Source organism: Castor canadensis, chromosome 13, assembly GCF_047511655.1.
Source record: "Castor canadensis chromosome 13, mCasCan1.hap1v2, whole genome shotgun sequence".
NCBI lineage: Eukaryota > Metazoa > Chordata > Mammalia > Rodentia > Castoridae > Castor > Castor canadensis.
Window position 1 is genome coordinate 36,969,435 of NC_133398.1, and position 22,622 is coordinate 36,992,056.

At 38.2% G+C, this 22,622-nt stretch overlaps 1 protein-coding gene across 5 annotated transcripts in view; it reads right to left on the reverse strand.

The window, feature by feature from the left end:
- Positions 1-22,622, reverse strand: part of Melk (maternal embryonic leucine zipper kinase) — a 114,498-nt gene that overhangs the window by 10,618 nt on the left and 81,258 nt on the right. For all 5 annotated transcript variants that reach the window (XM_074051451.1, XM_074051450.1, XM_074051453.1 and 2 more), the window contains 4 exons: positions 13,817-13,936; positions 9,200-9,310; positions 3,751-3,982; positions 886-982 (listed from right to left, as the gene is read on the reverse strand). In XM_074051451.1, coding sequence (XP_073907552.1) covers positions 886-982; positions 3,751-3,982; positions 9,200-9,310; positions 13,817-13,936 — 560 coding nt within the window. The remainder of the gene's footprint in view (positions 1-885; positions 983-3,750; positions 3,983-9,199; positions 9,311-13,816; positions 13,937-22,622) is intronic.

Sequence of the window (22,622 nt, forward strand, 5' to 3'; positions counted from 1 at the left end):
TTGAACATTTTCTTATACAACCACAATACCATTGTGGCATCAAGAAAATTAATATATTTCATAGTATATATTACGCAGTTCACATTCTAAACCCCTAAATTGTCCCCAAATGGACCATGATCAAAAAAGTTATGAAAGACAATGAAGGGTCATTGATGCCTTGGAACTTTTCAGTCAAAATATCTGGGTTTTCTTTGAAACAACAGTTAGTACCTTTTTATCACTGTGACAAATACCTGAGAGAAACAATTTAAAAAGAGGATTTATTTTGGCTTGTGGTTTTAGTCCATCATGGCAGGGAAGCATGGCAGAGTGTAGCAGCTTACCTCATGGTAGCCAAGAAGCAGAGAGACAGAATGTCTACAGTAACAGGCTTTCTCCCTTTCCCACTTTTGCCTAGGGGATGGTGCCACCCACATACAGAGTGGGTCTTCCTTCCCAGTCAATTCTCTCTGGAACACCCTCAAAGACACACCCAGGGTGTGCTTCACTAATCTAGGCACTTCTCAATCCAATCAAGTTGACAGTCAAGATTAGCCATCTTAGTGCCTTACTATTTGGGGAATGCCGTATATTAGTGAATACCTATACACTACTGACAGAAAAGTAGAGGAGGGTGGGCCTCAGAGAGGGAACTACATGGCTGGAGGCAGAGCCACTGTCTTGCCAGCTTGCCAGACCAACTGCTGATCAGTTTCATGATTTTGTTCTGTAAGGATAGCACAGGCAACAGCTCCAATAATGATCATAGACCGTCCTCATGCAACAGACATTTGTGTAGTCTCTAACAACATCTATGTCATGGTTCTCCTTAATCAGGTTTTCATACATGAAAAATCTCATTACATACACTAAAGAACAAAGAGTCTGAAAAATAACACTTACCGCCTCTCAGGGCTAATGACACCTGTCATTAACTTGTCTGTTACTGCTGAATTTACTGGTGTTTTAATTGGGGTTTCTTTCAGGCACTGGTTTCGAGCTATTAGAAAAACAAAACAGACACAAACCATATGTAGCTGACATATTATGTTCCAAAATTTCTATAGGATTCTTCTTTTACCATAAATTGAAGCCATACTTGTTTTACTATAAATACCATGAATACATCTAAATAGATCATATAAATATAGATTTCATGATTAATGATTCTCTCTCTCTCTCTTTTTTTTTTTTTTGGTGGCACTGGGCGGGGGGGGTTGAACTAGGGCCTTGTGCTTATTAGGCAGGCACTTTACCACTTGAGCTACTCCACTAGTCCTGATTCTCCTTTCTATAAATTAAAGTCAATCTGTATTTCTGTAAAGGCCCAAGTTATGCCTTTAATTGATACAGTATCAAAAGGTGCTAATTCAAATTCACAGCCCTATTTAGCTCATGTTAGGCAAGGAGATCAATCCCCTGGAAAAGCTTGACAAATTATTTAAGAGGTGTGAACTTTGTTTGGTTTTTTTCTTTTTGTATGCACTGTTCCAGAACTTTGCTCTAGTATGGTATTTTCACCCCAGATAGTTTGGAACAAATCTGGTTGCCAGTGATTAATTTTTGTTCTTGATCTAATGGTTTTATACACTTTAGAGATATTTACTTTATAATAACAAAGATATGACATCAAGTTTTCAAAAGGAGATTTTTTTAAATCTGGGGTTTGGTGTTGTTTATAGCTATTAGGCTCTACTCTATTCTCCCTAGTTTTATAAGTACTAGAAAATAAGAGCCATCAGAAATACTTGCAAAAAACAGTCCTCATCTTTGCGTATGGGAGTGTGTACTTCCATCCAGATGCTCTCTGACAGCTACTATTGACTGGATTGTACAGGAGTCACAAAAATGAAATTAATGCTTATGTCAAAAATAACTCACAGCAAAAGTAAAAAGCACTAATGGAAGCTATCTATTATAGCTTCAGCCACTTGCTCCCTTACCCAGCTCTTATGTTTAAAGAAAAACAGCCAATAATAGCTTTTGACCAACACAATCTTATAGGGACAAGATGTGTAAACTGATGACACTTCAAAGATTACAAAGTAAGTTCTAAACTACCTACATACATTTAAAATCTTCAGTAACATAAAAAGTTATATTTACGTACGTATGTATAATGAAAGGAACTGTATTGTCAAAAGGTTAAAAAAATCCCTAAGGTGCATCTTATCTCCCTCTCCAACTCCATGACTCATAAAGGATGTTGTACTTATATTAACAGAAATAACAAAAAAGGGAGAACACCTCACTGGCAAAAGATAAAATAATAGCTACTCGAGGCCCTACTGTGTGTAGATGTATTATCTCAATGAACCCTCATAACAAGCTCACATACACAAGGACCCAACATCATACCAAACTGGCCTCACATTTGGGGGAAAGTATTAAGAGCTTATGAAATAGAAAATGCCATTTACCATAGTAATGGAACCCTAGCAAGCATCTAGGCAAAGTCTTCCATAATATCTTCATGTGAAAATCGATCTCTTGAACTGCCTATGAGTCCTGTTAGCAAACTAGAAGCACAATGGTAGGAAGTGGCTTAGCTGTAGTTCATATGGCAATGCTAAGAGTTTGTGTTCATTAGTATTTAATATAACTCAAGAGAAGGCCACAATTGCTGGGGAAAGGGGTAATAAAGCTTAAGTGTCATTTTAAAAGTGACACAAGCTAGATCAAGTATTCCTTCATTTAGCAAATATGACCCTACTACATACAGTGAAAGGCTGAAGTAAACATGGCAGAGTCTCTGCTGTCATGACGTGTATTGTCCTATCTGGGTGAAACCCTATCCTAAAAAACAAAGTTTACTTCTAGACATTGTATTTTAAGAGGCACACTGACAAAGTAGAATGTGTCCAGATAAGACCAGGAACCACAAAACACTAAGTGCTATAAAGGAAACAGTTTAAATAACTGGTGATCATTACACTGAAGAGGAAACCAAAGGAAATGAGAGTTGTAATATCTGGGAGAGCATCACAGCTTACTCTGCCTGCTGAGTTTAGGCAGTATTCCAAAAGAGCAGAACAGAACCAGAATCCAGATCCATCTCAGAGATCCAGATGAGTAAGAAGGACTCAGCAGATACTTAGGCTAAATGGGGTAAATAAGCAAGCAAAGCCTAAACCTGGCTGCATGACCTTAAGCAAATCACTTCAATCCTCTGAGTCTCAAGACTCTAATTAGATAAAACTCTAACTTGCCTTTCAGTTTTAATATCCTGTGGTACTATCATTCAATTTTATAAATGTGAAAGAGAAAAACAGTATCATTTGAGAAAAATCAGAAGTATTATGCTTCCATTCTAACTAATGCATATAACATGCTAAAAAGGCAAGCTGACTTCCAAAAACCCCTAAGAGCAATGCTAGTAATCTTTGGCCCACTATTTAACAAAGTAAGAAAAATGAAATTTGAAGCTGCTGTGTGTGTGTGTGTGTGTGTGTGTGTGTTAGTGTTACCAGGATAGAACCACTTGAGCCAAGTTCCCAGCCCCTTTTAAGTTATTTTTTGAACAGGGTCTTACATTTTTGCCCAGGACGAACCTGGACCACTATTCTCCTATGTAAGCCTTGCCTCATAGCTGGGATGATAGGCACAAGCCACCACACCTAGCTTTACTAGTTGAGATGGGGTCTTGCTAACTTTTTTTGCTTGAGCTAACCTCAAACCTGATCTCCACTTCCTAAGTAGCTGGGATTATGGACATCAGCCACCACACCTGAAGCTTCTTAATCATTGCTTAATTCATTTAGCAAATACCTTTTGAGGGTGTAGTGTAACGATTTGGTGTAGTGAGTATTTCTCTTTTTTGCTGGTTCTTACTAGCCGGAGTCTTTGGCTCAGGAAATACAAAGTACTCTTCATTCTTTATAGCCGATGTAGGAGTATATACATTCTCTTTGTTCTTTAATTTATTTGCAGATGCTCTACATAACACAGGAGTTAATGATTTAGACTCCTGACCATTTGGTTCTGTCCAATGCTTGGTAAACTGGAAAAAAAAAAGTTACTGGATAAAGCACAGTGAAGAAGAAAAGTCAATTTCTTTACAACATGCCTTAATCATTTGCAAATTACCTTGTACTGTTCTTATTAAAATTAAATATTATCAAAAGGATGTTGTTGGCAAGACCAGGAAATTTGAAAAAGTATATTCCATTCCCTCAAGTAGATCACTTTAGCTGTTTTACTAACAGGTAACTTTCTACATGTTTCAGGCTGAATATTTAAACATACTCAGGATACTAGACAACACTGAGAACAGCCTAAAATAATCCCTAAGAAATACTCCCGACATCTAGATTTTATTTTTTGGTACATTGCCCAAGCAGGGCCTGGACCACAGTTCTCCTACAGAACAAGTTGGGATGACAAACACAAGCTACCACACCACCTAGCTTTACTAATTGAGATGGGGTCTTGCTAACTTTTTTGACTAGATTCAAACTTGGATCCTCCTGATCTCTACCTCCCAAGTAGCTGGGATTACAAAAGGGTAATAGGTATCTAAAAATAAAAGTTTAGTCATGTTAAAATATTCTAACAGAAGATAGATAGGGCTGGAGGCGTGGCTCAAGTAGGAGAACCCTTGCCTAACAAGCATAGGCCCTAAATTCAAAACCCCAGTGTCATCCCCAAAAAAAGGAAATGATGGGCAAAAAATATATCAATCCTTTAAAATTTAGAGCTTATCTTATAAAAGAGTAAAGAGAGCCCTCAGAGGCCAAACTAAAGGCAGGTGCATGAATACAAAGAGGTAACCAAGGTTGAAACTGCTGCCCTAAGTGCATCTACCTACACTTTGATAAATACACCCTGGGTTTTAAGAGCTGGGGCAACCTTAGGTCTCTACAAAATAGTTAAGTTAGAGCCAACGCCCTCATGTGGAGACAAAACTAAAATGAAAAGGTGAATTAAACAGAAATATCCTCTTCAAAGGGAGTCAGCAGGGAAAAATATCTTTCTTGGCCTTGGCTCTGGGGAAGAGATGGGGGAGAAAAAAAAGTCTTCTTTAATAATGAGTAAGTAAGTACAGGACAATTGTCACATAAACTTAGGGTCCAAATTCATACTAAATCTAAGGTCTCAGAAATCTTCAGCCTAAATTTAGTATAGTCCTAATTGGTTGTGCCCCGGGAAACTGGTAAGAGCAAACATGATTTCTATCTTTAAAAAAAGGTTAAATCCAATCCAACCCACACCTTCAACACTTAACACAAATCTCAAAGAATTCCCTGAGTTCAAAGAAAAAGGAGGCTATGAAAAAAATTCCAGTAGAGCTGTAGTAAGGCATGTGTATAATCCCACCATTCAGGAGGCTAAGACAGGAAGCTCTCGAGTTTGAGGCCAATCTGAGCTACATAGCAAGACTGTATCTCAAAAAACAAAACTAAAACCTTCAGAATCAGGCCATAAAAATGTTAGCTATTAAAGTTATCAAATACAGAACATTAATATGCTCACATTTAAAATCATGAAAGAAATCAAAAATATGAGAAGCGACTAATAAATATGTTCAAATAGATTGGAAAAAGAATTTCTAGAAATAAAATACATAATGGAAAAACTCAATGGACATGTCAAATAGCAGACTAGATAGAAATGAAAAGAGACTTTTTGAATGAGAAGATAAATCTGAAAAAATTATCAGGAATGTAGCCCAGAGGGAAAAGGGGATGTATGAAAGATGGTATAAGATAAACAGAAAATGAAGTGGGATGATCTACAAATCCTTACTGATAGGAAGCACAAAGAATTGTGCTGTACAACTCCAGAGGAAACTAGTCACCCAGACACCACACGGGTGGTGGATGGTGTGTACTCTTTGGAGTTGTGCAATACAACAGCCCTAATAGTGTAACTATAGAGTGCCAAAAATGAAGAAGATCCTAAAAGGAACCAGAGAGAAAAGACAGACAAACTAGAAAGGAATACTGACACTGATCTTTCACTAGCAATGACAGAAGCAAGAGAGGATCTTCAATAATGTCTTGTGGATCCACAACTGTTTCAAAATAAAAAGCTATCCAGGCATGGTGGTACATGGTTGTAACCCCGTGCTGGGGAGACTGAAGCAAGAGGATTGTGAGCTTGAGACCAACCTGGCCTACGTAGTGAGACCTTGTCTCAAAAAGCAAAAGCAAACAAACAAAAAAGGATCTAAAAAAAATTAGATAACCTAATACTGGACACATCAAGTGGTAATTTAGAGATTCAGTGTTCTAAGGACTTCATATTGCTTAGAGAGGAAATAAAAGTACAGAGTAACTCTGTATGTGGCTAAATTAAACATCATGTTCAAAAGTAGAGTAAACATTCAAACAACTGAAATAAAACAGAAACCAATGGAATGAGGAAATTTTACCTTAAAAAACAAGAAATACGAAACAAGGAGAAAATACAGACAAAAACGAGGGAATCAGAAAGCACAAGATAAGGTTGCAAATACATGTTAAACATATCAGTACTTAAAAAAATAAAGTGGTAAAGCTCTCAAAAGACAAAGATTTTTAATTTGCACACCCAATCTTGCTATGCTATTTTTAAAAGGTAACATAAAATATAAGAGTAAAAAACATTTCATTGGCTTATTTATACTGGTAACTATATACCTTACCTTCTCTTATTCCACAGTAGCACTTACTTCTGCTTGGTCAATTTCCTTCCATCTTGTTCTTTGTTTTTTTACAGTACTAGGGTTTGAAGCCAGAGCCTACACCTTGTGCCACTCTAACAGTCCTTTCTGTTTTGTGAAGGATTTTTTTTGAGATAGGGCCTCACAAACTATTTGCCCAGGCTGGCTTCAAGCCATAATCCTCCTGATCTCTGCCTCCTGAGTAGCTAGGATTGACAGGCGTGAGCCACTGGCACCCAGCCTCATCTTGTTCTGGAATATTTTAGTGATTCTTGTGCCTTTGCATTTGCACATACATTTCAGAATCACTTTGACAAGTTTCACCCAAAAACTGAAATTACATTGAATTTAATATGTCATTTGGGAAAAAAAATGAAATCTATACTTTCAAGGAAAACAGCTAAGTAGGAACAGCATGCTTTGTGATATTCTAACTTGCCCTATGTCCATCCTCTTCTCTCCAGCTCTGTGATAGCCTTAGAAACCAACAGCCCACAGTCATAATGAAAGCCAGCAGTCTGGAGCTGCTGGAAAGGGCAAATCAGACTAGAGTTCCTTCACAGCTTTTATACTGAAAGAACTGTCATTATCTCATCTATCTGGTAGTTCCCTAGAAGACCCCACTCTGCAGGGTCCATTTATTTGACTTTACTCAGAGCCTGCTCAGTGTGAACAGCCTTCTCCTTAGAGGCAGCTGTTAAAAACAATTACAGGCAACTGAATGTAGTGAAGCAGTAGGCAATAGAAGGGAGACAAAACCTGACAAACCAAAAAGCTTAAAAGGAAAATCTACAGAATGAATGGGCTGTGCAGAGTGGCTTTGAAAAGCTCCAACATATACCTGGGAATCTAGAAGGCCAGGTATATGTATAGAACTGTGCTCATACCTAGAGCTGTGTACTTGCTTCTACCTCCCACAGACCTTGAGGCTCTATGCAAACAGGAAGTGAAAGTTAAGGCAGAGCTGAGAGTTGTAAAAGTACCCCTAGATGTACACAGAAACCCTTGCAAAGACTGGGAGACTTACTGATTCCTGGCATCTAAGAAAATCTTGACCCAGGCATTAGCTGATCACTACACTAACTGAGCAAAAACTTCAACAGCCACATATGACAAAGAACAGACTTTACAGAATTAGCTCAAAAATATCACTAAATACAAATACTAACAGCAACAATCCTAGAGAGGGAGGTAACTTAAATCTGATTACCAGAGTTGCCACATTACCTTATTTAAAATGTCCAGTTTTTAACAAAAAAAAAAGATTTTAAAGATGTAGTATGTGGGAAAAAAGCAATCAACAGAAATTGTCTTTGAGTAAACTTAGATATTGGACTTACTGGGCAAAGACTTTATATCAATTTTTAAATATATTCAAAGAAAAAAAGGAAAGCATGTCTAAAGAACCAAAGAAAAGTATAAGAACAAAGTCACAACAAATGGAGAGTGTCACTAGAGATAAGATTATTTAAAAAAACGATTCAGAAATACCAGTATTGAAAATACAGTAACTGTAAAGAAAAATTTGTTAGTAGTTCAGCAGCCAGAAGAAAGGAAATCAGCAAATTGGGAAACAGGTTCAATGAAATTATCTAATCTGAGGAACAACAAAAAAAAAAAGAATAAAGAAAAATGAGCAGAGCCTCAGACACTTGATAATAGCACCAAGTGTGCCAATGTAACACATAATAGGAGTCCTAGAAGAAAGGGGAAAGGATGGGGCAGAAAAATTACATTTGAAAATTAATGGCCAAAAACTTCCCAAATTTAATGAAAAACATTAATACACATACCCAAAAAGCTCAACGAACTTCAAGCAGAATTAAAAGATTATCAAAAGGAGAGAAAAACAAATTGGTTGCTACCCAGAGATAAGAGAGGAGAGCATGAGAGAATTCTGGGGCGAATATGGAAATGTTCTATTATCTTAATTTTTATGGTGGTTACATGTTGTCAAAACACATAGAACTATGCACTACAAAGGGTGAGTTTAACTTTCTAAGCAGATGTAAATTATATCCTTTTTTTTTTTTTTTTTGGTTAGTGCAGAGGGTTGAACTCAGGCCCTTTTTGCCCTAGATTTTGGGGTTTGTTTGTTTTGGTTTTTTTTTTTTTTTTTTTTAAAGACAGAGTCTCACTTTTTGTCCACAATTTTCCTACCTGTACTTCCTGTGTAGTTAGGTCCATACACACAAGCCATTATGTCTAGCTTGTTTGTTGAGATGGGGATCTGGATAACTTTTTGTTCTGCTGGCCTCACACCTCAATGCTCCTGATCTCTGCTGCCCAAATGAGCACCAAGTGAGACACCATGCTTGGCTTATATCTCATTTTTTTTTGTTGTTGTTTCTTAAAAGAAGGAACAATAAAATGCTCCAAAATAGAATCTTGGCTTTCTTAAATTTGGAAATAACTGACTTCCATTTCATTCCTATTTCAATATTCTCTCATTAGAGTTTTCAATACTTTCGAAATCCAGTAAATTTTCAAGCACATAACTGATTTCATGTTGGTCTAAATGTTTTTATAATTGACACATATATTCTACTTTAAATAGTAATAAAAACGACCAACCTGTGGTGTATGCGGAGTTGATAAATTGTCCTCAGACCATTCACAATCTATTAATCCAGCCACATAATTTTCATCACTTGTAGTCACATCTTCCAGACTCAGATTCTTTGACTATTCAATTAAAAGACAGAAGTTAGAGGAACACAGAAACATAATTCAAATTTTAAACCAATATGTTATAGGCACAGGGCAAGTCCCTGGAGGCAGAAGCAAATGGCAGACAGGATACAGAATGACCTCACCATCTAGTACAGAGACCACAAGTCAAAAGATTTTAGTTCCAATTATCAGGAGACTCTGACTCTCAATGTGTTGGGAACTTTCTTATGCTATATGATGTACTACTTACTTAGCTTAACAAAATAACTATCACACAATAATACCAGACAACTCATTGGTAACTTTGCAAATAAAAAGCACTGACAAAGCATAAGATGGGAAAGAAATGACTTGAAATTTAGATCTTTTAGTTTTAAGAACATTCAGAGCAACTAATCATTTCTACCAGGAATAAATTAGCCTTGTAGAAAGTATCTCATGGACAAGACACTCGAGGTACCATACTAACACCACCACCACAGTAACTTACTTCTCCTCATTTTTTTCCCCTCAAAAATAAGTAAGAGTATACTAGAGATTTCCTAAAGTCTAAGACTATGGGGTATTACTGGATTTATTTCTCCCTCCTTCTTTTCCCTGAACATCTTCTTAACCTGGCAAAACAGGTTTATTTGAATTTCTTATACTTTATCCTTCTTTTTCAGACCCATTGCTATGCCCTAGTTTAAGGACAGTTCTTCTTATAACTAGACTACTCAAACAGACATGATCTCTACCATAAACCTCATCTTCTCAACTAGCAGCAACAGAGTTTAGGATTAGCAGTTACTGTCGATTAGTACTGGCTGCATGGAGAGCTGGGCTGAGAAAAATACTAACGCTAAGTCTAGGCTCAGTAGAGAGGAGCTCAGAGTTGTATAAACAACGGCCGTCATGGACTACAGTAAAAACAACAGCTCACACACCGTCACCAGTTGATGGTTGTGTACACCATTAGATGAATTTTCCAAAAGCAGTCCTGTTTCAATCTTGCTCAAAAAGTCAATGGTTTCCTACTACCTAATGCACAAAGTTAAAACTCAAGACATGGCAGTCCAAGTCTTTCTTACAGTTCCAACTCACTTGTTTTTTCTCTCTCACTCTTCCCCTGCTTGAACTCTTCATTTTAATCAAACTAGTCTAGCCACTGTAACAGAATATAGCAAGGTCCCTGACCGTCCCACTAATTCCAGTTAGCTTGCCCTGAACACTGTGCTCCTTGCTGACTTTTCTAAATTCAAACTCAACTGTTGGTACAGTTTGGACCTCTAACGGTTATCACGCTCATCCTCTAAAGTCCCTGCAGCACAATTCTAGGCACTTATCTGAAACCCATGATCTGCTACAATATTGTGTGTGTGTGTGTGTGTGTGTGTGTGTGCGCGCGCGTGTGTGTGTATCCTGTCTCAGCTTGACTGCTAAGAAAGCACGTACCAGCCGGGTGCTGGTGGCTCATGCCTGTAATCCTAGTTACACGGGAGGCAGAGATCAGGAGGATCACAGTTCAAAACCAGCCTGGGTAAATAGTTCTCAAGACCCTATCTTGAAAAGACCTATCACAAAAAAGGGCTGGTGGAGTGGCTCAAGGTATAAGCCCTGAGTTTAAACCCCAGTACCACAAAAAAAAAAAAAAAAAAAAAAAAAAGAAAGCAAGTACCACACTTTATACAGATTTGTTTCCCAGGATCTACCATAAGACTTGACAATGCTAATGACGTCAATGAGGTATAATCTTTTGTGGCTCTTGGGTCAGACTGTATTATTGTTTCACTGAAAGCATCATCAACTGACTTATTGACAATTCAGAATTACTACTTTCTTATGAATAACACCCCCCCAAAAAGGGGATGATTCATTAAGGGACAGCATGGTAAAAGAGATTATGTGGCTTGCTGCAAAGCCAAAGCTCAATGATTTGTATAGAGATCAGAAAAATGTTGATTCCTACTTTATTTCTTGTCATTAAAATGTGTCTGTTGTAAAAGTTGACTCAATAATGAAGTTATTAATGTAAAGACTCATTATGTAGTAGATGGAAGACAAGAGCAAATATTGTCCCAGATATCTTCCACCTGGATACTTTACAGATCATATAAACAGCTCAACTGAGACCATGCCAATCGATGTAAGAAAATCCAATGGCTCAGGAAAATGCCTTAGACCTCTTAGCTGCAGTGTTCTGAGTTTAAAATTTTAGCTGAAGTGATTATTTTTAGAGTTATCTGATATGTTTATCCAGTTACCTTGACCAGAAGCAAAGCTCATGCTTTTGTGTCATCTTTGATCCAAAAGAGTCTGAAAGTTTAAAGGGTTTGACAATTCAAGCAAGAAGGACAAGAAGACTGATTCACTGAACTCTGGGGCAAAAGATCTACCTGGGCATGGGGTATTCGTTCACCAGCCCAATAAAACTTCCAAGATAGATCAGAATGCCATTCGAGGAAGAAGATTACCTCACATCAGCTATTTCTTCACGCAACAGCCGCTTATACTACTACCTTTTTTTTTTTTTTTTTGGCAGCACTGGGGATTGAATCCAGGGCCTCACACTTGCTAGGCAGGCACTCTTACTGCTTGAGCCAGTCTGCCGTCCAATATTGCTACTTTCAGTAGCAGACCAACTAGGGAGGCAAGATGGGAGGCAGATAAGGTCTGGAAGAGACACAAGACCCATGATACTGATGAGGGTCAAAAGAGGTCAAAATGAGGTGTTAAAGAAATTTGAGGAGAGGGAGGATCCAACTAAAAATAATAAAAGAGGTGGCATTTTAACATTTTTTACAGTTTTGAAACCTAAAGAAAAAAAGTCAGCTCATTCATATCATCATTGTGAATTCTACAAGAGGCCCAACTACCTCTCTCTGAGGATAATAACGGTAGTTTCCTAATGCTAGAGTCATTTAAATTGCAACCTGAATTAATTTAAGGGAACATTACATTACAAAATTCCATACCCTTCTGACAAAATATTTGGCAGTTGAATTTGAGGCAATGGGAGCAATAAAGAATCACACAGAAAACAGACTAATCCAAGCAGTTAGGAATGACATGTTGCTTCCAATGTGTAAAGCTTCTCCACCATTGTAAATGTCCATGACAGGGTTGGACATGGTAGTGAACGCCTGTAATCCCAGCTACTCAGGAGGCAGAGAGACAGAAGGATCACAGTCTGAGACAGGCCTGGGCAAACTCAGCTTGAGATCCTATCTAAAAAACAAAAGGGCGGGACACCAGTGACTCACACCTATAACCCTACTTACTCAGGAGGCAGAGATCAGGAAGATGTGGTTCAAAGCCAGCCCAGGCAAATAGTTCAAGAGACCCTAGCTCAAAAATACTCAACTCAAAAAAGGATGGTGGAGTGGCTCAAATGGTAGGGCACCTGCCTAGCAAGCATGAGGTCCTGAGTTCAAATCCCAGAACCACCAAAAAAAAAAAAGACTGGATGCACAGCTCAAGTGGTACAGCATGTAAAGCCTCGAGTTCAATCCCCATACCACAAAAAGAAGTCCATGACAAAGAAAACTGAGATAAAGGCAAATCATATAATAACAATTTATATACAACCAACTTTCATGGAAGGAATCTGAATTGCATGAGCTATAGCTACTGCAAAAGCCTAAACCTAAATTTTATTTAAAATTTAATTTTATTTTTGAATTAACATATTAATAATACAAGTGGGGGGCTCACTGTGATAATTCCATATATGTGTACAGTGTACTTTAAAAAGTTCACCCTTTCATTATATTCCCATTTTCCCCTCTCCTTCCCACTTTTTCCAAACAGTAGGATGTTTTCATCTCTCTCTCTCTCTCTCTCTCTCTCTCTCTATATATATATATATATATATATATATAAAATATTACTTCAATCCTCTTCATCCCTAAACCCAAACTCTTAACATAAATTATCAAAATATTTCGTGTCATATAAAACCTCTTTCACGGGTCTTATTTCCAACAATTTTTAAAGCTGTTCTCTACAATTCAGAAATACTGTGTCTGCATGTACTTGAATTATATAAACAAGCACATAAAGCCTTGAGTTCAAAACCCAGTACCATCAAAAAAAAAACCAGGAAAGAAACAGTAGAATATTAACTATATGATCTATAGTGTAGACTTATAGGTAAGTCCTATTTTCCTTTTAGCTTATCTATTCTACAATAATCAGGAACTAGTTTATTGGGGGGAAAAAAGGAGTAGTAGTTTTAAAATGCCATGTTAACATTCAAACTTTTAGAGTTCAGGTTCAGAACATCCCATTTTTCTCAAATCATCCAGGCTTGGTGATACATCCCTGTAATCCCAGCACTATAAACGTTGAGGCAGGAAGATCTCAAGTTCAAGGCCAGACCAGGCTACATAACAAGACTCTGTCCCAAAAATAACAACAACAATAAAATGCCTTGCTTCCTTGACATCAGAAAGTTAACATTTGCAGTGATGTGTTCACTCACGGACAAGGTAATTCATGGCAAGACTAGCAGGTCAGACCAAGGATTCTAGCATTTACCTTTGGTGTAGCACTGGCAGGTCCACAAGCAAAAGAAGGAAGCTGTAAACGAACGGGTTTTCCCCGTGCCTTCTTGGCTAGAAGCAGAAGATAGGTGGCCGTGAGGTGATCATATTGCCACTGGAGGAAAAGGAAATCAAGCTGTTTAGAAAACTAAAATTGTTTGCTGAAATAACGTTCATTGTAAAATTAACTTTTTCCTCAATGTAGACATTCAGAATTTTAAAAGTCAACAGCTTTACAAAGATATATAATGACAAATAGTACAGGTCTATATGCCCACAACTCTGTATGCCCACAACTTCCACTTCACAGAAAGAACAACTTCTAAACACTCTGAGCTATGTCTTCTGCTATTAATTCCATCATTTTAAATTCACTGCTTACACAGCTTTAAGTTTTTTTCAGCTTCAGATATTGCTGATAGATGTTGTAGTGTAGAATGTGAGAATTTAGCTCTAAAACTCCCTCCCTTCCTTGCATGGCTCCTCCATGCATCCTCCCACTTTATCATAGTTTTTAGCTAAATCAACATTTACATTATGAGTATGTAAACAATATTCACAATTAAGTAATGTTCTAAATATTTAATTGGTATCCTAATACCACCAACCAGAATGGAGGCCAAGAGGTAAGTAGGATTCTGGGGGCCTCTGGCTATGGCAATTATTAATCTTTTAATTGTGAAATGTAGGGCTAAAAACATTAGTTCAGTGTAGAGCACTTGCTTAGCAGGTGCAAGCCCTGGGTTCAACTCCCAGCACCACAAAATTAAAATTAAAAAATTAGCTGGGCACCAGTGGCTCACACCTGCAATCCTAGCTATTCAGGAGGCAGAGATCAGGAGGATCTTGGCTCGAAGCCAGCTCAGGCAAGTAGTTCAAGACACCCTAATTCAAAAATACCTCACATAAAAAGGGTTGGTGGAGTGGCTCAAGGTATAGGCCCTGAGTTTAAGCCCCAGTACCACAAAAATAAAAAGGCTGGTGGAATGGCTCAAGGATAAGAGCGCCAGTGACTAGCAAGCATGAAGCCCTGAGTTCAAACCCCAGTGCCGCCAAAAAAATAAATAAAAATTAAAAAAAAATAAAATAATTGTGGGATGTGGTGCACCGGGTGTCTAGGAAAAGTCACAGAGAGTACTCACAACAGTCTATTTACCAATCATTATATAAGTATTCCAATATTTTAACAACCAATATGACCATCCTGATTATAAACCCAGCAGCTAAATTACACAGGGCTAAAGGGAAAAAGATGCAAAAACAGAAGAGAAAGGGCAAGAAAGATCCAACATTCTTTTGTTTTGCTTTTGTTTTTTGAGATGGGGTCTCACTATATATCCTAGACTAGCCTCAAACTCATAAAGATTCAACTTTCTTAAATTTCCTTTTTTGAGAACTTTAAAAATTAAATAGACCATTATGCTGTGTACTAATTCAACCCACATACTCCAACACTCTTGATCTCTCAATGTATTCACAGGACATCAGCTAGCCTGCCTCCTTCCTTCTAGAGACATTTCACCTGATACCTTCATTTCAGGCTCCACCCTGGATGTCTTCTTTCCCACCTGCTACCTAACAGTCAGTTTAGTAATTCCTTTCACTTCTATCCTACAATGTATCCTGTTTCCTAGATCCTAAGTCTTCCTCTTTTCGGATTTACACTCTCGCTCTGCAGAATACATCCTCAGTAACTTTCTGAGGGTGCACCCGTGGGAGGTAAATTTTTGAGATCAGCATTCTGTCCTCACACCTGATTCCAGTTTGGTCAAGTATAGAGTCCAAGGTTGATAATAATTTTCAGTTTAGAAGGTACTGTGGTCCTTTTTATCCTAGTATAGCTACTGATAAATCTATTTTTTGACTCACAAGCCTTTGTATGTGACCTTCTATTCTTGTCTTAGAAAACTTCTTGGATCTTTTTCTCCAGTTTTCTGAAAAGGCCTTCATGTAGGATTTTTTTTGTCCATAACTAAGCCTTGGATAATCCCTGCTTCATTCTTAGAAAGTCATGTACTTCAGTTCTGGAATATTTCAGTTTTTTCCCCCTCTTTCCTCTGATTTATCTTCCCACAACTTCTATTAATTTTATGTTGGCTCTTTCTTGTCCCTTCTCTGTTGTTCCATCTTTTTGTCTGTAGGTTCTACTTCGGAAAGATTTCGTATTAGCTTCATTTTCAAATGTCTCTTTTGAGTTTCATTTCTGTTCAGATTTGCAAGAACTGTTGCTTGGACAGTTCCTTAGTAAGTCATCATATTCCTATTTCAAGAATAAATTAACTTCTCTTTTCTACAAATTATTATTTTTTTAGCCAAGTTTTCCTATTCCTTTTATTGTTATTATTTTTTTAAGAATCTTTTCATTGTCTTGCTTCCTTCTCCTACCCTACTCCATTCATTTTGGTCCCTGATTGCCTTCCTTTTTGGTGCTGGGGATTAAACCCAGACCTTGCACAGGCTAAACCACTAAGCTACATCCTGAGATCTTTGACTTCCATGTTACAGAGGTTTTCCTCAAATGTCTGTTCAGTTTTGTTGTCTGTCCTATTTAAAAATGAAGAATTAGCCAGGTGCCAGTGGCTCATGCCTCTAATCCTAGCTACTTGGGAGGCTGAAATTGGGAGGACTGCAGTTTGCAAAAAGTTAATGAGGCCCCACCTCAAACAACAGGTGGGCACAGCGGCAAGTCCATGCCATCCCAAGCTATTTAGGAGGCTGAGATTGGAAGGATTGTGGTTTCAGGCCAACCTGGGCAATAAAACTTGCAAGACCCCATCTCAACTGTCATCCCAGCAGTAATGAGAAGCATAAAAAAGAAGGATCGAGGTCCAGGTCAGCCTGGGCAAAATAACCAGAGCAAAAAGAGTTGGAGGCGTGGTTCAAGTGGTAGAGCACCTGCCTAGCAAGTATGCAGCCCAGAGTTCAAACCCCGGTACAACCAAAATAATAATAATAATAATAATAATACAAAAAATAAATAAAAGTGAAGAATCGTATTACAGTCCTGACTAGTTTAACAGTCAATGGGTGGGATGGGATTGCCCATCACTTCAAGGCTATTTTATAAGGTGAATATACAGGAAACTGAATTCCCTATCACTAGCACAGTAGGTCTTTTCTCCTGGCTGTTCCCTAGAGATAAATCATAAAATATTTTCCCCAACTCACTACAAATAGGATAAAATTTGATTCCAGCATTCTCAGAATAGATAATAGAGACGAGGGTGAAAGGCAGTGGTCTGGTATTCAATATGAGGACTTTGTGTGTCCCCATGCATCTATTTTAGAATGGTCTGTCACTCCTATCTCAGTTATGTCTGGTTCAAGAGTACTTCTTATTAAACAGCTTCAATCTTCTGCTGGGATGAGGAAGAAGTGGCTGTGCATAGCACAAGACAGAGAAAACAACCTAAGGTTGCTTCTAAATCACACTTTCCACCAACCTTCCTGTTTCCAGCCCTCCTCACTTCATTGACTTGAGAGGGTCCTGGTACTTGACTCCTGAGCCTCTCTAGAGCTCTAGGGTACTCATCAGATTGCTTTTTGCCTTTTCCCAAGCCCTTAGCTTTCAGCTGTCTCCAAAATGCTATGTTAGCTACCATTTGTCTATTTTATAACTTCCAAAATTCTACTGACATTCCTTTGTGTCTTCTTTTATTATCGTATCCTTGAGAGGTTTTGCTTTTCTACATCCCTTTTTGTTGTTTTAGTGGAATTTTAGGAAGTATTGATGTAAACACAGCTATTTCAATCTACCATGTTTAGCTAAAAATTTCTAAACCTGTAATCTCAACTTGTTGGGAGATGGAAGCAGGAAGATTGTGAGTTTCTGAGGTCAGTCCAAGCAAACTTAGCAAGAACCTACCTCAAAAATAAAATACGGGCGGGGGGGTTAAGGGAGGGGGTGGGGAAAAGGTGGGAGAAATGACCCAAATATTGTATGCACATATGAATAAAATAAAAATTTAAAAAAAAAAGCTGGAGGCATGGCTCAAGTGAAAGAGCATGTGCAAGGAGGCCATGGGTTCAATCCCCAATATGCCCCCAAGAAAGGAAAAGAATAAGACTGTAAGACTCTGACCTCCAGAAGTGTTAAATTTTTAACAATACTGAATGATACTTAATGCTATGGAACTCCCTCACAAAGTTCATGACCCAAATCTACTACCAGCACTATTTTATTAACAATTTTCATCATTTAATGTTTGATGGCCCCAATCACAGTACATGTTTTGAAATTTGCATGATGGTCCTATCAATCTAGTGGAGGGAGTATAGACACTATGATAAATTATGATGGAATGTTGCCTTTAATCCAGGGGGGCCAGAGGGAAGGAACGACGGACAAGGCTTCATGGAGCGGGTCCCTGGAAAATGGGTAAAAACTATGGACTTCTAATCACACTCCATTTTCCTATCTCCCACACCTATTGTCATGTGTGTGTAAAGAGATGCTACAAACTGATTAGAGACAATGGATAAGAAACAAGTTGTCACTTTCTTATGAACTATCCTGGATAGTGAGTGCTAACAGTTTTAGGTGAATTTTCTAAACATCCCTAGGAGTTTTACAGCCAACCTCCTTTTTTTCCCCTTCACCCTCTTTTTTTTTTTTTTGCCGCTGCCACTGTATATTTCTCATTACAGTAAGATGCACCAGGAGTTTTGTGTTTAATAACAGATCAATCGACACATTAGTTACACTTTCAGCTAATGTCAATCCATAAGTCTAACACAATTGTCCCTTATCTTTTAAGAGCAGTTCCCTCTCTTGAAAGTCAATTTTCTGAAGTTTCTAATTTCAATTTTCTAAGTTTACTTATTAGAAAGAGCTACTTTTAGCTCCTCAGTTACATGTGATGATCACAGGCACCTGGACTAAGGAGCGGCAGCTACCTGCACGAGAGTCAGATAGATAAGTGAGAAGTGGCCCACTACCGTTCTGTAGCCGGTCTTCCTCTAGAGACACACAATCATTAAACACATGGATACTAGCATTACAGGGGTACAGAAAAGGGATCTGTCCTGGTCTGAATATGCACATGTGATCTTCAGTGAAGTTCCCCAGATGACTGGCTGCATCCACACATGCAGAGCCACTCATGGCTGGAGGAATGAGAAGAGTAAGGAAAGCAGTGAGAGGAAAGCTCACATACTCTCAAGAGGCCTCAATGATACCGCTCAAATCATGAGTCATAGGAGACTGATTACTCGTATAAAAAAGCAGTTCAGGAGTGCTCATACATAACAAAAGTGGGACTTCCACATGGGGCGAATGCTTGGGAATCATACTGTTTCTATGTCTCTGAACAAAGATCAGCAGCACATAATAGCATACAATGAACTGATGTCCCTGTGTCCTGTCAAACCAGTTCCAAATGTAAAGGCAGAGTTCCCAAGAGGTCATGAGAACTATAACAGACCCTCACTGATCTCAAACTTGGTTTTCCCAGGACTCTTCAAACTATAAAGTACAAGTCAGGAGTGGTAGTACATGCTTATAATCTCAACACTCAGGAAGCTGAGGCAGGAGGACTGGTGTTGAAAAGGAAAGTACCTATAGCCAATATAACTTCTCTGAGACCACCTAGACGAGGGGCCTCAACTTTGGCACTACTAATATCCAACCTTGATAATTCTTTGTTGTGAGGGGATGCTGTGTGCTTTACAGTATATTTAGCAGCATCTCTTGCCTCTACTGGCTCGATGCAGGTTAAGTGCACATACGTATTCCAGTTGTGACAACCAAAAATATCTCCAGACATTATCAAATGTTCCCTAAGGGGCAAAAATCACTCCTGAGTTAGCAGTCTGCAAAAAACTGAAACTAGATCCATGTATATCACCCTATACTAAGATTAACTCAAAATGGATCAAGGATCTTAATATCAGACCACAAACTAAAAGTTGATACAGGAAAGAGTAGGAAATACTCCGGAGTTAGTAGGTAGGAGTAAGAACTTTCTCAACGAAACCCCAGCAGCACAGCAACTAAGAGATAGCATAGATAAATGGGACCTCATAAAACTAAAAAGCTTCTGTTCATCAAAAGAAATGGTCTCTAAACTGAAGAGAACACCCACAGAGTGGGAGAAAATATTTGCCATCTACACATCAGACAAAGGACTGATAACCAGAATATACAGAGAACTTAAAAAACTAAATTCTCCCAAAACTAATGAACCAATAAAGAAATGGGCAAGTGAACTAAACAGAACTTTCTCAAAAGAAGAAATTCAAATGGCCAAAAAGCACATGAAAAAATGCTCACCATCTCTAGCAATAAAGGAAATGCAAATTAAAACCACGCTAAGATTCCACCTCACCCCTGTTAGAATAGCCATCATCAGCAACACCAACAACAACATGTGTTGGCGAGGATGCGGGGGGAAAAAGGAACACTCTTACACTGTTGGTGGGAATGTAAACTAGTACAACCACTCTGGAAAAAAATTTGGAGGCTACTTAAAAAGCTAAACATTGATCTACCATTTGATCCAGCAATACCACTCTTGGGGATATACCCAAAAGACTGTGACACAGGTTACTCCAGAGGCACCTGCACACCCATGTTGATTGCGGCACTATTCACAATAGCCAAGTTATGGAAACAGCCAAGATGCCCCAGCACTGACGAATGGATTAAGAAAATGTGGTATCTATACACAATGGAATTTTATGCACCATGAAGAAGAACGAAATATTATCATTTGCTGGTAAATGGATGGAATTGGAGAACATCATTCTGAGTGAGGTTAGCTTGGCCCAAAAGACCAAAAATCATATGTTCTCCCTCATATGTGGACATTAGATCAAGGGCAAACACAAGGGGATTGGACTTTGAGCACATGATAAAAGCGAGAGCACACAAGGAAGGGGTGAGGATAGGTGAGACATCTAAAAAACTAGCTAGCATTTGTTGCCCTCAACGCAGAGAAACTAAAGCAGATACCTTAAAAGCAACTGAGGCCAATAGGAGAAGGGGACCAGGAACTAGAGAAAAGGTTAGATCAAGAAGAATTAACCTAGAAGGTAACACACACGCACAGGAAATTAATGTGAGTCAACTCCCTGTATAGCTATCCTTATCTCAATCAGCAAAAACCCTTGTTCCTTCCTATTATTGCTTATACTCTCTCTACAACAAAATTAGAAATAAGGGCAAAATAGCTTCTGCTGGGTATTGAGGGGGTAGGGGGGACAGGGAGGGGGCGGAGTGGGTGGTAAGGGAGGGAGTGGGGACAGGGGGGAGAAATGAACCAAGCCTTGTATGCACATATGAATAAAAAAAAAAAAATCACTCCCGATTGAGCACTGACCTAGACCAATGCTTCTTAAGCTTTAATGTACCTAAGAATTCCTTGGGGTGATTTCATTATGATGTGGATTCTGATTCAGTAGGTCTGTGGTGTAGACACTAATGTTGCTGGTACAGACTATAGTTTGTTTACAGACTGGAGAAGAGTGCTTCTTAACTCCTAGCTGCAAAATGAGATCATCTGGGAAGATTTTAAATGCTATGATGCTTAGGTCACACCCCACACCAACTCAATCACCATCTCTGCGGGTAAGGTTGAGGTACCAGAGTAATTTTTTAAATCCCCAGGTTCTCCAATGCACAACCAAAGCTGTGAATTTTGGATCTAGAGAAAGTAGACCATATCCTACTCATCTCTAGGACTGAGCCCAAATATACACAGGCAGCAGTTAAGAATGAGAAAATGCTATAAAAGAAGAGGAACTATTACTTTTCTCATTGTAGTCTCAATGTAGGTCATGCTTAACTTTTGGAGTGGCTGAGATCTGCAGAGAGATGTAACACCAGAAAATAACCCCTAATATGATTTAATTTCTATGTTTTCTACGTTAGAAATTCATATTTTACTTTTAAGCTTGAAAATTGTATATAGAGACCCTATAAAGAATACCATTTGAGCCAGGGGCTGGTAGGTCATGCCTGTAATCCCAGCTACTCAGGAAGCGGAGATTAGGAGGATCAAGGCTCGAAGACAACTTGGCAAATAGTTCAAGAAACCCTATCTTGAAAAAACCATCTTGACAAAAAGAGCTGGTGGAGTGGTTCATGGTATAGGCCTTGAGTTCAAACCTCAGTACCACAAAAAAAAAAAAATGTTTTCCAATTATTCTTGAAACTCTGAGAATGTTACTTTTAAGATTCAGATTTTTTTTAAAGTCTGTGAATAAACTGGGTGTATTTGTGCACACCTGTAATTCTAGCACTCAGGAGGCTCAATGAGGAAGATCGCAAATTCAAGGCCAGCTTGAGCTACATCTTGAGTCCCTGTCTCAAAAAGCAAAAAAGTTTGTGGATATCATACTACAGTTTCCTAAAATCACATACTGCCTCTGATTTTTCTCTGAAATATCCCAGTTGGAAAAGGTAAATGGGAAAGGATATTGGGATATAATTAAAATTAGAAAAATGTTAGTAACTGTTGAAATTGGATGATGGGTACATGGAAACTCAATGCTAACGTTCTATACTACTTTTGTCAGTATTTTTTTTTTATATCAAAATAATTTTTTTTTTTGGTATCTCAAATACAGACTTCTATTAAAGATCATCCCAAAGAAAAAGGCATATAAGTTTTTTAGGTGACATGAGTGGTAATTTCAAATTTTCCTTGCTAAAAGACGTATCTGGCAACAATTTCCAGGTCTTGCTATTCCCTTAAAAGGCATTATCCATGAAAAAGTAAATTATACTTCCATCTTCCAGACATATTCCAGGATCTTCACTCATTACACGATTCAAAAAAAAAATCCCTTTATATTTCCTC